We start from the raw sequence: 15,840 nt of genomic DNA on the forward strand, positions 1-15,840 counted from the left end.
AATATCTATGTACAAATGATCATGTAGGAGGCACTACTGGGATCAGAAGGGAGTCTGGGAATTGGAGGTATACGGTTTAGTAATATGAGGTACACAGGCAACTTTGTTTTGATGACCAATATTCTAGCTTAAAAACCAAGTGTAAAAATTAGTCACTGCAGGTTAAGAATCACCTTGTATTCATTTTCCAAAGATTAAACTGCTACTCACAACTGGAGAAAGAATCAGAATTTACAAGTTTCAAGTTTTATCTATTTAGTTGCAAGCTTAATGGAAGACAATAGATACATATGTAAAATAATACACAGACTGCACAAAGCTTGTTCAATGGAAAAAAAATTGAATGTGATATGGATGGGGAGGCAGATAACTAACAAAATTATTAACTGGTTAATTAACAAATGGAAGGTTATTAAAAGCACTGACATGGAGGTTAGCAATATACGGATGTACAACATGGACACTTACGAAGGAGTTAGAGAAAATTATAAGCAATTGATCTACTAGAGAAGGAGTTAAAATATTTTCTAGACCCAGAAAAGATCCATCAAATGGGGGTTTGGTAAGAGTGAAACTAAGCCTGAATTGATACAAATGGTAAAAAAAAAAAGTGGGGGGAGAGGGGGAAATCAAAGTATGATGGACATGTTATAAAAAGAGTAGGAATAATAGAAGGTTGTGCGCCAAGGTAGAGAAAGACGGGTCATCTAAGAAAGAGGCATCATGAATGCTTAGAAAAAGGACCTGGATTACATTTATATACAGTGGCAAGGTTGACAACAAACAGAAACAAGTGGTGAATATTTGTCTCTTGTACCACTAGTCCTCTTAAGACGGTTGTCATTGATTGACTGATTAATCCTACAGGCTTCCACAGTCATGGAAGATGAGACCCATACAATAATAGTTGACTCTGCATCTTAAACCCTCCATATTCTGTATTATTTGAGAGCCCAGAAACCTACTGTGTCTCTAAGTTCACAGAAACTAGATCAGCATTTCTCAACACATGGTCTGCAACCCAAAAGTGGGTGGATCACAAGAATATATGAAAAGGTCGTGAACAAACTTTAAAATGGATCAAACTATTTTAAAAATGGATTCTCCTTTAGAGGAGAAAAATGTGGGAAACCAGCCTGCAAGGGGCTGGTTGGGACCCCCCTGCCCCCCACTCCCACTCCCTACCGCACACACTGGGCTGGAGCCTGTGAGCAGGGGGCAGCAGGTTGGGATTGAGGGGCACTGGGTCAGGACTGGCCATCGATGTTTACAAATGGGTCCTGGTACAAAAAGGTTGAGAACCACTGGATGAGACAACAGAAAGCCTGTAGGAAAAGTCGCGATTATTTTAAATCCCTGACTGCCGAAGTCCAGAGGCAAGGATGACCGAGGCTAGAGAGATCAATTTATGGAGAATTCTCTACCCATTGCTCAATCGCACATTTTGAGCTCGCCGAAAGCACCTACCCAGAACCAGGGGTACATTTTCTCCCCAGTAAATGTAGCTGGTGGAAAGGTAAAGATCATGGCCTCAGTATCAGCATCAAAAAATACTACCCGGCCATTATCACAATCCAGATACACCCCAACCCTCTTGGGAACCTGGTTGAGGAGGAGAATAGTCGAGTGGGGGGTGAGAGCCCAATACTCACCCCACCATCGCTGCACAGCCCAGATCCCATCATCAGGTTTCATATTAAGCACTTCCTTTTTCTTCACAGGCTCTTTGGCAACCCCCACGGCCCAGAATATCCCATTCCCCACATGCACCTCCCAGCAGTGTCTCCCTGAGGTGAACCCATCCTTTCCCAGCACACACAAACGTGTCTCAAATTGTTCAGGCTTCTTGGATGGCGTCTGCTTTGTGAGTGTCCACTTCACACTTTTCTCATTCTCAGAAACAATGAGTCGGGGGTGAGCTGTGTCTGCATCCAGCACCACATTCGCTGCAAGGGGAGGGAGAGAGAGAGAAAAAATCATTCTGCATTTGATCTTGTCAGTGACAGAATTGGCCCCAGCTGGAGCATGAATCAGACAAGCTCCTTCCTCCAGGATTCGCCTGGCTCTGAGAAATGGGAATTAGCTTTGAGATTTCAGCCAAGTGTAGGGGAGACTCACTCCTCCCTGCACCTCTCTGTCTTTAGGGAGAGGACTTCCAATCATAATGTTGCAGAGGACAATGTGCAATGGAGAGAAGATGGACACGGTTTGGCCACCCTGCAGTTGGTAATACCTAAGTCCATGGCAAAGGGGCATGAGCAAAATATATATATACATGGGAAGGGATAAAGTGCATATGTGTGTGTAGCAAGAGGAAGAAAGTCACTAACAGAAAGCAGAAGACAGCTGGGCAAGACAAGGGAGATGTGTTTTGAGAGAAACAGACCACATCATGGTGGTTGGGTGGAAGAGAAAATAAGTCCCGGAAATTGCTAGTTCCCCTTCTCCTCTAGCTCCAGGCTTGAATCTGTACATGGTGACGAATTTGCTCCCCTTGCCTGTGACCTGAGGAGGGATGACATAAAGCGGGGACTGGAGGAAGGAGATGTGGGGGGCATGATGGGGTAGGATAGAAGAAAGAGATATTTTACCTAAAAACAGAATCTTACCTGATCACTCCTTTGTCCCCATCACCCTCACAAAACCCACAGTCTCTTCCAGCCTATGTCTCCCGATCTCTCTATACTCGGCCTGTTTACCTGAAGCCTCCTACTCCCTTTTGACCTTTCTGACTACGCTTCAGTCCATTCTCACTCTTGCTCAAACTTGCATTTTTCTGGTCCTTTATCTTCTCCACTTCAGAGGACGGAGGGAAATAGAAATGGCAGCCCGGAGTACCTGCCAGGCTACAAAAGATCAGGGCTTGGCCTGCGATGGTGATTAGGACACTTTGTTGGCAGCGTGGCTGAACGAGTGTAGTGCAATCTCAGAATGCTCTACAAGAGCCATAGTTAGGCAAGCAGAGGAGATGTCTGGATCTATGGCTATATGTGAGGTCCTATCATGCTCATTTCATGAAATGCAGGATGTGCTGAGCTCTCCTTTAAACACTGACGATTCTTCCCACTACCACTTATAGCAAACCCGAGCAAAATGCTGTTCCTGAGACGAAATTCATACCTTTTTCCACAGGCAGCTCAGTTTTTCCCAGCCCTGAAATCAACCACAGGATCAGACATGAGAATTCATTCAAACAAATAATATCAGCCATGCTCGGTATTGTATTAAACATATCATAAGGGGAAAAAATAGTGCTATGACATCAGCAGAGAATAAATAAATCCCCAATAAATACGCAGATATGATGTGAGCATTTCCATGCCGGGAGTCACAACTTTATAGAGTTCTTGGTATTTATCAGAACTTCTATCACTTATGTAGTTCTTTATTCTGACTTCCCCTTTCCCTGTTTATGAAATAGTATAAACCTGTCAAGGACTTGCTTCTGATGTCTTGCAAATTAATGACAAATATCTCACTGAGTTCAAAGGCAATAGAACTGGGTCCATGGAGGGAATTTTGAATGGGGGTGGAGAAAGGGAATTTTTTTCTCCATAGAATTGGAAAATAAGTCAGTGATTTGAAAGGTCACTTCCACAGTTGCAGGTATGCCAGGACTTGGGGGTTGCCTTCATGAAACAAAAGTGGAGAAGGAAGATTAACTTCCCAGTTTTCGGTACGTGTTTCAAAATCATGTTTCAGGGGTGCACTTAGTAGCCATATTGGTTTGAGACAAAAAGACACACAAAAAACTAGAACTCTTGGTTCCAAAATGATACCTTTTATTAGACCAACTGGAAAATTATTTATCCGACCATTTTCCAGTTGGTCTAATAAAAGGTATCATTTTGGAACCAAGAGTTCTAGTTTTTTGTATGTCAAAATCACATAAGCACTCAGCAGGTGGGCAGTATGTGCATCCTTTTTGGTGGCTGAGCAATCTGCAGAAGCGGAAGAAAAAAGAAACTTGCCAATGGAAACATTTTCACATAATGTGTAAATACCAAAAACACCATTTATGCATGCACATGCTGCATCTGACTCAGCCACTGGCTGTCTGCATGAGGTCAGTATGGCAACAACAGCAATTACTTGGCTATATGAACCCTCTTAGGGCTTCTGCAAATTTGAACTGAGCAGCCTAGCCCCCCCCCCCAGCCCTTTACCCACTTCGCCATCCCCAGTTCTGTAGCCTACTAAAACCAGTTACACTATTGCTTTGTGAACTCTTTGAGGTCCCAGTGCAACAAGAGGAAAGGTTTAGGTCCTCAGACTAATAATTCTGGCTATAGCCACTTCTGAGTCTTTTCAACGTAGTAAACAGTCATCTCTAAGCAAACCCATTGGTTTATGTGGCAGTCTGACTTTATAAGAAAAAGCATCAGGCATTCTTAGGAAAGGGGGGCTTTGAATATTGATTCATTACGAGCTTTCCTTACCGGGGCAGATTACATCGTTTCTCCACACTGAAACAAAAACAGAGAGACAGGGATGAGAACACATCCTAGCAAATTTAGGAATGAAAGGACCACTGATAAAGAGCAGCTAGCCAAGCATCTAGGCAAGATCAAAGTGGCATTGGTCAGAAGTGAGGCAACATGTTGAGGTATGAACAAAGACACTGTCCCTCCATGCCACTGAAAGTGGATAGCCCCATTCATCAAAAAGGGAAAACGCCAGAGTGTATGCCCCTCAGTAAGTGTCAGTGGCCATATAACATCAGTGCTCAAGGACACCGGGTCACTAGGGAATTCTACCCCTTGCTCCCAGGTGAGGCCATCTCTCAGTGACCTCCACATCTGCCACTTCCATGCTGGATTATTGATATTCACTTTATCTGAAGAAGGATTTGAAAATTCCAGCTGGTACAAAGTGTCTCCTTGCCTTCTCCAAGGCTTGGGATATTAGGAGGATAGCAATTGCTTGTTTGGGTCATTCCACTGATTTCCAGTTGTCTTTCAATTCCTCAATCTTAATATTCAAACCAGTCGAAGAAACAAGCCACAACTACATTAGTGACCAATTGTTGATCTATGAACAAAGATCACAAAGCCCAGGAAAATGTGTAGAAGAGCTGTAGACAAAGTCGCTTTGGTCAAGAAGACGTGGCTGTGGAACACGTTTGTACAGCCGACTGGGTGAATCCAGAGTCTCATCAGCCTTTGGAATTGGTTGAAAGTCATTTTTTCCCCCCAAGAACAAATTGTCAGCACAATGAGAAGGAAACTCATAGCTCTGTAGACTTCATCTGAAAAGGAGAGACAGGAAGAAACCTCACCACAAGTAGAAGTTTTGCCCCTAGAAGGAGAAAAGCCAGAGATACCATAGAGCCCTATAGAAATATTTTTTACATATGCAAGATGTTTATATAGTGCAGTGATAAGCAGCAGGATACCCCCCGACCCTGACCCTGATAGATTTAATAGCATAGAAAAAAGTTACATTAGAGAAAGAGGTGGAAAAAAACTCACCGAGTTCTTGTTGCAGGCCATCTAAACAACACAAAATTGGAAAGATACGTTAAATCTTTCTCTCATAGGATGGGCTGAATCTCACCTCTCCCCCTATGTAGATTTTCAATCATAAAACCCCTTAATCCAGGCTAGGGGAAGGGAAACTAATGAGGGGTTTGGGAGAAAATTCTCCTTGCAACCTATGGGCATAGAATACCTTATAAGATCCTCAGTGAGCTAGGATGCAGGCCTTAATCTGAAAACTGTAATCCTTGCACATCCTTTACATAGGAACATTGAATTCTAGCCCTAGGGCAGGGATGTACAGCATAATGACCATGGTACACATATAGCCCTCCAGCTTAATCCCAGCAGCCTGCCATAAATCTTTCTTAAAACATTTTAAAATGAAAAAGCATTTGAAATTTAAAAAAAAAACAAGGAGGCCTGTGGACTTCCGGTGCAACAATTCAGTAATCTGTGAACATGCCTGCATGTGCAGCCCAGTTTCCTGCTTGCAAAAGTGCTGAGGGCTTACATCCAAACAGGGTGGGTAACACTAATGGCAGGCCTCCACTGGGAAGTACACCTTACAGGTGACCCTCAATAAAGTCTGAGTTGTGCACCCCTGCTCTGCTGGGTTCAACCGCATGACTTAGCTGTGTCGATGTTTATCACATGAGAACAGTGAAACATAAAACTGAGAGGAAAGGCTTTACTGTGTTTCTTCCACCTCTATCCTTATTCTGCCTAACAGAGTCAGCAGTGAGACAGAAATAATCTGTGCCACATAAAAGGCAGGGACAAATTTCTACTCTGCAAATGTGAAACTCAAGGCATGCTTGCACTGACTCTCCGCAAGATTCAGGATGCACCAGGCTGTGACATGACTCATTACTGGACCTTCATTTTTGGGCAACACCAATGAGCAACCTTTGCATTCACTGCTGGTCTCTTAGCACTTCCCACCCACCTGTTCAGATATTCCCTCCTCAGTTCTGATGGACACTGAAAATGAATGAGTTCCCCTCACCTGACAAGTAAATCACTGGCATAAAGCTGATCCTCACAAGGCTGCTTATATGTTTAGTTTTTTTCTTGTATGGAGCTTTTCTCCCCATTAACTTGAAAATATATGTTCTAAAATACACACATACACACGCATGCCCTGATAATCTAATTGAATACAGATTTGCAATATGTAAGGCAAAGAGAAAAATTGATCTTTTCATTTTTGTGGTCAGGGCGCAAAACCCACCAAAGTTGTCTTCCTGGGTGAGATTTCTGGCACATGCCCAGAATAACCCCAGGCTATATCGAGATAATGTAGACATGCCATTAGTATAATTTCCTCTCCTGGGCTGCTTATGGGCCTGTGTAGCTACATGTTTCTCCTTGATTGGTCTGAGCCAAAAACCTCATTTATTAGAAGACAATCTAGTACTAGGTGTGTTGTATTCCACCCCCCTCATCTCCTCCCTGCCTTTGATACTTACATTTTAGTTTGAAGAGATGTAAGGTCAAGGCAAGGAGAATGAACAGAACAATAAGGAGCACAGCCAGTGCCACCATCCAGGGATTCAGTTTTGGGAAAAAGGGATCTGAAAAACAACATGCCTGGGACTTGCCTTAATTTGCAACAACTCATAGAAATACATAAATAGTCCTAAGCAGGATGGGGCTGAGGGAGGAGCAGCAGTAGGGGCACTTTAGTATGACACAAAAAGATTAGAAAGCAGTTTTAAAAATTGACTCCAACTGATGCAGTGTGGTCATGCAGGAACAATTTTTGGCACTTATGGAGAGTTTGGCTTCTCTTTTCCTCAGGATGGCTTGCCTTGCACTTCTGAGTGTATTCAGTGGGTTTCACTCTGGTACGATAGACTAGATGTAGGCTCTGAGAGGAACCAAACCACTTCAGTATATGCATGACACCAAGCAAGTTGCTGCCACCTGACTAGAGGCTCTGTGATAGTGGAGGAGATGGAAGGAGTGGAGGAGCTCTCCTCTCGTATTTATCCCAAAAGCTTAATCGTTTTGGTGCTTGCCTGGTGATAGCGAAGATGGTCTCCTTCTTCCCTCTTCCCCTCTCACCCCCACCAATTCAGAAGTATTTGGACCTATATTTTCTGCTTTGTAGGAAAGTGCTCTAACTACCACGTCATGTCATATCCTGGACCTTGCCTAATATACTCCACAGGATTCCTTTTTGAAGCTGGCTCACTACGCAGTGAAGGTGGAAAGATAGGACCACGCAGAAAAGAATGAGACAACAAGAGCTTGGCTCATGAGATGGCTCCTGTTCTGGAAAGGAGAGGAACCTAGTTTTTGGCCTGGACCCCTCCTCTTCCTTGTTTCTTCTTAGATGCACAGTTACGTACTGTTAAGGATTCCCATCACCCATGCTCCAAAGACATTTTTTGAAAGAGGTGGGGCTTTAGGTTCTGGCCTTGGTCCCTGCTCCAAATGGAGCAGAAAATATCCTAAAACTGTTCATCTGTTTTGTCAAATGCAAATTAAATGCAAAGTAGAAGGGTGAGAACACAGGGCCCATTCTTTCTTTGAGGACAGCATCCATATTGCTGAGTGTAGCAGAGCACTAGGGTGCTCACTACTGGTAATAGTAATAAGAGCAGCTGCCAATCTTCAGGGCAGCGCAGGTGTGGGTTGCTGGGGCAAACAGGCTGGTCAGATGACCAGAAGGGGGCAGGGCATGGCCTTTATAAGCAGTCAGGCTGAGGCCAGAGAGGAGTTCCCCTCTGGCAGCCTGAGCAGCGGGAGCTCTGCTGCAGAGCAGAACAGAGCAGGGCAGGGCAGAGCAGCTTGACCGCCTGAGCGTCTGCACGACGGTCCGGGGTGGAGAGAACCCTGACAGGGAGGTATGAAGGAGAGCCAGGGTGGCGCAAAATTTACATTATAGCCAGGAGGCTTATTTTGCGTTGTAGCTGGTTGGCTTACGGCTTTGTGTTTTCTGTTCCGTTGTTCATTTTATACCGGAGGACCGGGCAAGGCTATAGGGGTGGAGGAGGCCTCAGGGGAGCGCCCCGGTAGTGTGGGGGCGTTCCCGGTGCCCTGGGAGGGCACAGTAATTGGGTGCCAGAGAAGGCACAGCGGTTTCAGCACCGGAGAGTGGCACTGTGTTTAGGGGTGTCCCGACCCCAGCCCAATGTGGGCGACATTGGGAGGAGCCCAGTGTGGCCTGGGACCCTGAGAAGGGTTCTAGGGGCCAGGTGAGGCCGAGACCACCTGAGCCCCGACTGCGTGAGTGAGACAGACCCCAACATGGGCGGGAGCCCGTGTGTGGGCAGAGCCCCAGGAAGGGGCATGCAGGTGGGAGGCCCAGTGGGGGCACAGTGTTCAAGCCCAATTGCAAGGAGTCTGAGCAGGGCGTAAGACCCATGAGGAGGGTCGGGGGCCAGGCACGACTACGACCGCCTGAGCCCCGACTGTGGGAAGCGCAGGAGACGAAGCCCCAGTGTGGGCGACACGAGCATAGGACTAGAGTGCCAGGTGGGGCAAGTACAAGATTAGAGCGCCCAGTGAGGGCAAGTGTACAACTAGATGCCCTGTGAGGGCAAGTACAAGATTAGCGAGCCCGGTGAGGGTGAGCGTATGACTAGAACCTGGCAAGGGGCAAGTACAGGAATAAGGAGCCCGGTGAGGGTGAGCATATGGTTGGAGGCCTCAGAGAGGGCCACTAAGGAAAGAGTATAGATGAGATAACATCCGGGACAACTGAGAGGCTTGGGGCGTGGTACTAGGGGCGACAGGAGCCACGCGACGCCCATAGGGTTGGGGCATCATAATGTATTTGCACAGAGCAGGGACCAGAAGGGTAAGAACACTGGGTCCAAGGGGTCAAGTAACGGCAGCCTCCCATTAACACTATAGAACCATCAAAGTCATGGCAGGTGAGAACAAGGGTGCTAAATGGGCAACTTGGCATGGTAGGGGTGCCAGGAAAGATCACGGCCACTCCTAGGTCCCCCCACCGTGACACTGAGCCACCCACACTCATGAGCCACTATTAGGGACCTAATGTGATTTAATTCTACCCTGTTCAAAGTGCTGAAAAAATGCTATTACAAAACATTATAAAACAACTCTTCATGGCTTTTCTGTGACTTAGATTTAAGCCGGACATGACAGCATGTTGCAAAAACAGATTCGATAATGAATTTTCAGGGTCTCAGACAAGGTGAAACTGGATCGTATTTTGAAACCTAAGAGGTAGAATATGATTTGCCTGCCCTTCAGTGGGTGCATTTACATGAGATGCTAAAGGCACAGTAGACTACTTCTACTGTGCATTAGTGCATCATAGCAAAAACCATACTACTGCACTAATATGCAATAGAATTAGTCTACAGTGCATTAGTGGCACTAAAAGACCATACACTGGTGCTACTGTGCACCAGTCACTGCGTATTGAGTTAGTACCTTTTTATTACAGGTATTAAGCAGTAATAATGGTGCATTAATGAATATGTAGACATGCCCAGTGTGAATTTAGAGCATACCTGGCACTCCATGCTAGTTGTCTGTGTAAATACATTTAATTCGGGAGAAGAGACCTGAGCTCTACTCCCAGGATTGTTTATGCACTGCACATCATTTAGCCATTGGTTAAACTAAAAAGTAGCCTTAGAGTAAGGACTGGAACTCAGGACTCTTCCCCCATGGAAGAGGTACTAGGCCACAGACTCTTGCACTTACTTGCTCTTTCTGGCCCATGGACTCATGTTCTGGACAGCCAGAAAAGAATTCAAAAGCAGCTCACAGGGTACAACACCCCCATTAAAATATAAAGGAACATTTTGAAATGGTATTTTGAGACGGGGTTATTTGTTGGCTTTGGGTTTTTTCCTAGACTAGAAGTACAGAAAATTAAGAGTTAAGTAAAATTTACATGAAACTTCCAATTCTGCGTGACTGGAGATTAACAATTTAGATAACTGAGAAGGATGCAGTGTGACCTCTGGAGAAAAGAGCCCTCCATTTTCCCTGTCTTTATTGTTATTATCTAAAATATGTACAAGAATGGTTTCAGTTGTTTTCTTTTGCTTTGCTCTACATTTCATTTTGCTTCTGGTGGTATGATCTCACTTTGGTGTTTAAATGGTAACTGACCTGATACAGAAATTGCTGATTCCTTCTCTTGGTTGAGCAAGTTGCTTCTGATCAAGCATGACAACTTGTTGGTTGAATGTTTTTTTAAAACAATTGAATTCTCCATATTAAACAGGCCATTTTCTGTTGAGAACTTTGTTTCAGATACTGATGATAGACGCTGTCCACTGACATCTTTCCATAGCACCTCAGGTTCTGGGAACCACCCAGCTGATCGACACACCATCCGGATTCCTCCATCCTGGTAGTCCTCCATAGAGATGAGAGGACCAGAGCCTAAACCTAGAGAAAAAAACAAAACAAAACAGGTACATTTCTTTTTAATCATGAATCAATTTTGCAAAAAAAAAGAATAGATGGGAGAACCTTTACTTATAATGCAACAGAGTTTACCCAGCTAGACAGTCCATAAGGGCTAGATCTTGGCTGCAGGCCAGGTGGACTTGGAGCAGGGAGGTCAGTAGAGTGGGGCTGGACCTGGAGCAGTGGTGGGGTGTAGAGTAGGGCTGGACCCAGACCGACGGGGATGGGGGTAGACTGGAACCGGACCTGGAGTGGCAGGGGGTGCTGCAGAGTGGGGCCAGACCTGGAGTGGGGGGGGGGTTAGAGAGGGGCTGGACCTGGGGGTGGGGTAGAGTGGGGCTGGACCTGGAGTGGCGGGGGGCTGTAAAATGGGGCTGGACCCGGAGTGGTGGGGGGGTAGGGCCAGGCTATACCCAGAGCACCAGGGAGGGGTAGAACAGGCCCAGACCTGGAGCAGCAGGTGGGGGGTGGTAGAGCAGGGCTGGACCTGGAGTGGTGGCGGGGTGGTAGAGCAGGGCCAAACCTGGAGTGGCGGTAGCGGGGTAAAGCAGGGACAGACTCAGAGTGGTAGTAGGGGGGAGAGCGGGGATAGACCCGGAGTGGTGGGGGGCAGGAGTTTTGTTGGGCTGGACCTGTAGCAGCAGGGCGGGGGAGGAGTTGAGAAGGAGTCCAGACCAGGAGCGGTGGCAGTTGTGTGGGTCTGAACCAAGAGCAGCAACGGGAGGTGGAGGGAGGGCATAGAGCAGGATGCAGGGCTCCGTCGCCTCCTGCCCCTCCCATCATTCTTGATGGGCAATTTGCCAGTAAATAAATAAAAATAAATGGCATAGATTAAACACTATCTGCATAAGAACATAGGAGTGCCCAGGGGCATATCCAAGGGGCTTCAGTGGTGCAGTTGTATTCCCCACCTTTATTTCCTGCTCTACCCAAATTTTAAAACCAGTTGCCAGGGAAGCACAGCAGCACGTTTATTCAGGCAGTGCTGAGGGAATCAACTGACTCCATGGCTCATTGTCATCTCTCCAATTCCTGCTAATCTCTCTTCACTCTGTTGGTGTTAATTGCCTTCCTTCCATTTTAATGTTCTTGATGTTTCACTATTCAAAGCATCCTTTCATCTCCAATTGTGCAGTTTGATGACTATTTCTGGAAATGTCTCTCCTTTTTCATAGCCTTGCAGACTGTTTTTAGCTCTAGCTAAAAACCTTAACTCAGGTGTGGTAATATTAACACAGGTGTAGAAATGACTGAGGGAAGCACTGAAGGCACTGTCAAGACACTGAAGAAGACTGGAATTTGTTTTATGAATCTGAATAGGAGTTATACACTTAACTATAATGACTACAGGACTAATGACACAAGATATTTTGACTATTTTAACCATTTTTACCTAGCTTCTTGTGTTTTGTAAATTTAATATATAATCTAGCAAAGTAGTGCACATTCCAGTGAGGGTATATTTGTTTTGCTTTTATCTTAAACTAAATAATATAGCCTTAGGCCCCTGGCATATTAGTAAAGCTTCTAGTTTCTTTTTAACTGGAGAAAATATATTCTGTGTCTTATGTGATGATGCGCCACACTATCTGCACCCCCCTTTTCAAAATCATAGGTCTGCCCATGAAGTTCCATCCTACTGGGTCAGAGCAACGGTCCATCTAATTCAATAGCCTGTGTTTGACAGTGGAAAATAGTAGATGCTTCCGATGAAGTGGGCACGTCTACACGAGATGCTACATTGTCAGAGCATCAGCAGGCACAAACCGTGATGCCAACGCTACACTTGCATAGCAACAAGCCACACCACTGTAGCACTGAAAAATAACCGTATGCCACCTGGACTGCACGCTACTGGTAGGTACTGCATAGTCATTTAGTACTTGCTAAAGCAGTACCAAATGCATAGTGAAGGGCACATGTAGACATGCCCAGTGCATATGTATAGGTCATGTCTAGTGTAATCCATACTCTGCCATATACTTCACAGCATCAATCACTGGTTTAGGGATGTCAGTGAGTACATGCCTGATTCTTCTATTTAATTGGTCCTAATAGATCTGCCCTCCGTGGGTTTTTTTAATTCAGTGGTCTCCAACCTTTTTTAAGAAGGAGATCACTTTTGGAGTTTTGAAGCTACCCAAGATCTACACGCCCACCCATGACTTTCTGGGGTGCATGTCCCCCACCCCCACACACCCCCAGACAAGCTGCTCATGGCTCTGTCCCATGCCCCGAATGTGCAGGGCCTGCCCCTGCCCCTCCCCAGCCCCACTCCCTCCCTCACTCCTGCTACAGTCGTCCCCACTGCCTGCTGCCTGTGCTGCCCCCTGGCTGGGCTGCATGGTCCACCACTCACTGTGGGGGCCTCAATCTAGCACCCACCCCTTCCTTCCCTTACAGACTGACCTCCTGGCCTGTGGGGAGGGCATGTGTGCACATGTGCACATGCGCCCAGCCCTCCAGCCCAGGATCGACTAAAATGATCGACCACAATTGGCTGGTTGGGGATCACCGGTCTACTTTCTTTTTAAACCTGAAGCCTATACACAAATCATACACACAAGCCACTGACCTGCTACTTTCAGCTCAATTAATGTTTCTCCATAATTGACGCCATCCTGAACAAAACAATGGTATTTCCCTTCATCAGAAACAGTGATACTGAGAATCTTTAAGGGAACACTTCCATCTGTGATGCCGTCCTTCAAAAGTTCTGTCCTTCCATGATATTCTGGCAATTGCTCTTCGTCCTGATCTTTCTGATTACGGTACAAATGCACAATAGTATCGGACTCAGGTCGGAACCATTTCACTTCCATGTTCTCAGCGTTCATCCTTGGAACCAGGTGACAGGGTAGTATAATTTCCTGCCCCACAATGGCAGTGATTAGCTTCTGTGATGCATCTACTTTAAACGAAACTGTAAAATGTACCAAAACCAAATTTAGGCTTCCAGAACAAAGAAAGAGATTTTAAAATAATAACTGTGAAGCAGTCATGCAGCTTAGAACATTTCAGCCTGATGTGGCAAAGAAATTAGCAACAGAAAACACGCTCTTAAAATAGGAAGTGTCAGAAAACTTTAGTTATCGGTGTAACTGAAAATTTCATCTACAATATATATTACATTCAGTGCCCAAATGGGTAGGATGTCCTGTGTGTGTGAAACATAAAGGCAACATGTTTCACTGAAAATGTTCTGAACCTTTAATTTCCCCCCTGCCTCCCCAAATAATTAAAGAAAAAGTCAAAATAGGATTCCAAATAGCAGAGGGGTTTTTTCCCCCTTGATTAGTGTTCCCTTTCAGTTATGGTCCCCCTGCTTTATCTGTGGCATGTTAGGGTGCTATACCTTATAGTTGTGTGACAGGGTTGATTTTTGTCATTTAAGGAATAGGTTAGACAAGGATATAGTTTGGAGAGGTATGTTCCTTCTTCAGGCAGTGGGTTGGATTAAATCAGTGGTTCTCAACCTTTTTCCTACCAGGACCCATTTGCAAAGATCCATAGCCTATCTAAACCCATACCCCTTAACCCTGCCAGTGCCCGACTTCCAGTTTCCTGCTCCCCCTGGGCCATGTCGCTATCTTTCACTCCCAACCCACACCACCCTGCCCCCTGCCCCCTCAGCTCTGCTAGAGAGACCCCCAGATATCCCCGTCCTGTTCAGGCCAGAGGATGGTGGCTGGGGCAGCTCTGGCTCATGTGGGCAACAGCAGAGCAAGTCCATCCCCAGCAAGGGCTGGAGGGAGAAGATGGGGAGGCCTGTGGCACCTCTCCTACCCTGGGTTGGGGCTGCTGTGCCATGCCAGGGCCCCTCCCATCCTAAGCAATATCACCTTCGTGAGCATGGGCATTGGCACCAACCTGGCCATGCAGCTCTCCCCCACCCCCTTCCCCACGCTGGAAGGGGCAGGAATCTTCCTACTCCCCTCTGCTCTCCTGTAGCTTGCAATCCATTGAAATATTCTTGCAACCCACTTTTGGGTTGCAATCTACAGGTTGAGAAATGCTGGATTAGATGATTTCAGGAGCTCCCTTCCAGCCCTCTTTTTCTTTTACACTTATGTTTTTGAGAAAATAATGGGATGACAATTATATATGTGTTTTAATGTTAGATATTCTGGGGATGAGCTGCATATAAATACATTGATACAAAATGGAGAAAGGGCTCCTTAGCAGATAATGAGTTATTCCTCCTCACTGTTTAGGGACAAAAAGGAAACTGTTATTTATATTTATGTAATGTTCCAGTCCGAAACTTTGGCTCTTTTTGTTCAATTTTCTAGAAAAGACTGGATAAAAAGAACATAAAAAGGATCTTTTAAGAAGCAACAGAAAATATCTGGAGGCAGTGGGGATTCCTACCTGAGTCCAGTGGGTGAATGTGAAACATAATGAAGAAAATGATTAGACCAGACAGAGACAGGCAGCCTCTAGAGCTCTGGCAAAATGACAGGGCCATTGTCTTCTTAATCTTAACCTTAACTTGAATCTGAAAGGATAATGAGAAGGAGAAAAATTATATCAAACAACTGAGCACAGAAGAGTGATTCTGACAAGTAGATTTTGGAATTAGGTGTCTAGAAGATATTACATGATATATAAGAGCAATAGTATCCATCTTTATTGCAATGTGGGCAGGATGGGTGGTGCCAATGCTCCGTCTGGCCCATGGACTCAAATGGGGACATGGGGCAGGCACAGTGCGGGCCTGATCCAGATGGCCAGATGGCAGTGTGCAGCCTGACCTGATCTGGCTGCCTGTGAGGAAGACAGGGAGCAGCCTGGCCCCAATCCAGCTGTGCGGGGAATTGGGGAGCGGTCTGATTAAAATCTGGTTACACAGGGAAGGGAGTAGTGGAGTGGCCTAGATCAATCTGGACATGGGGGTGGGGAGGCTGGCACTGGGGAGCAGTCCAACTGAATCCCACTGTGCAAAGGATGGGCC

General features: G+C 45.8%; 1 protein-coding gene across 1 annotated transcript; it reads right to left on the reverse strand.

The window, feature by feature from the left end:
* Positions 1 to 226: 226 nt before the first annotated feature.
* Positions 227 to 15,382, reverse strand: LOC149852670 (butyrophilin subfamily 1 member A1-like). The gene is made up of 8 exons (XM_090029255.1): positions 15,258 to 15,382; positions 13,462 to 13,809; positions 10,584 to 10,865; positions 6,950 to 7,054; positions 5,472 to 5,492; positions 4,440 to 4,466; positions 3,121 to 3,153; positions 227 to 1,946 (listed from the first exon to the last, which is right to left on the reverse strand). Exons 1-8 carry the CDS (start codon positions 15,352 to 15,354, stop codon positions 1,432 to 1,434), a joined length of 1,428 nt encoding a protein of 475 aa, XP_089885381.1. The 5' UTR covers positions 15,355 to 15,382; the 3' UTR covers positions 227 to 1,431.
* Between the last annotated feature and the right edge of the window lie 458 nt (positions 15,383 to 15,840).

Source organism: Crocodylus siamensis, chromosome 15 (assembly GCF_052110815.1).
Source record: "Crocodylus siamensis isolate JL-2025a chromosome 15, ASM5211081v1, whole genome shotgun sequence".
NCBI lineage: Eukaryota > Metazoa > Chordata > Crocodylia > Crocodylidae > Crocodylus > Crocodylus siamensis.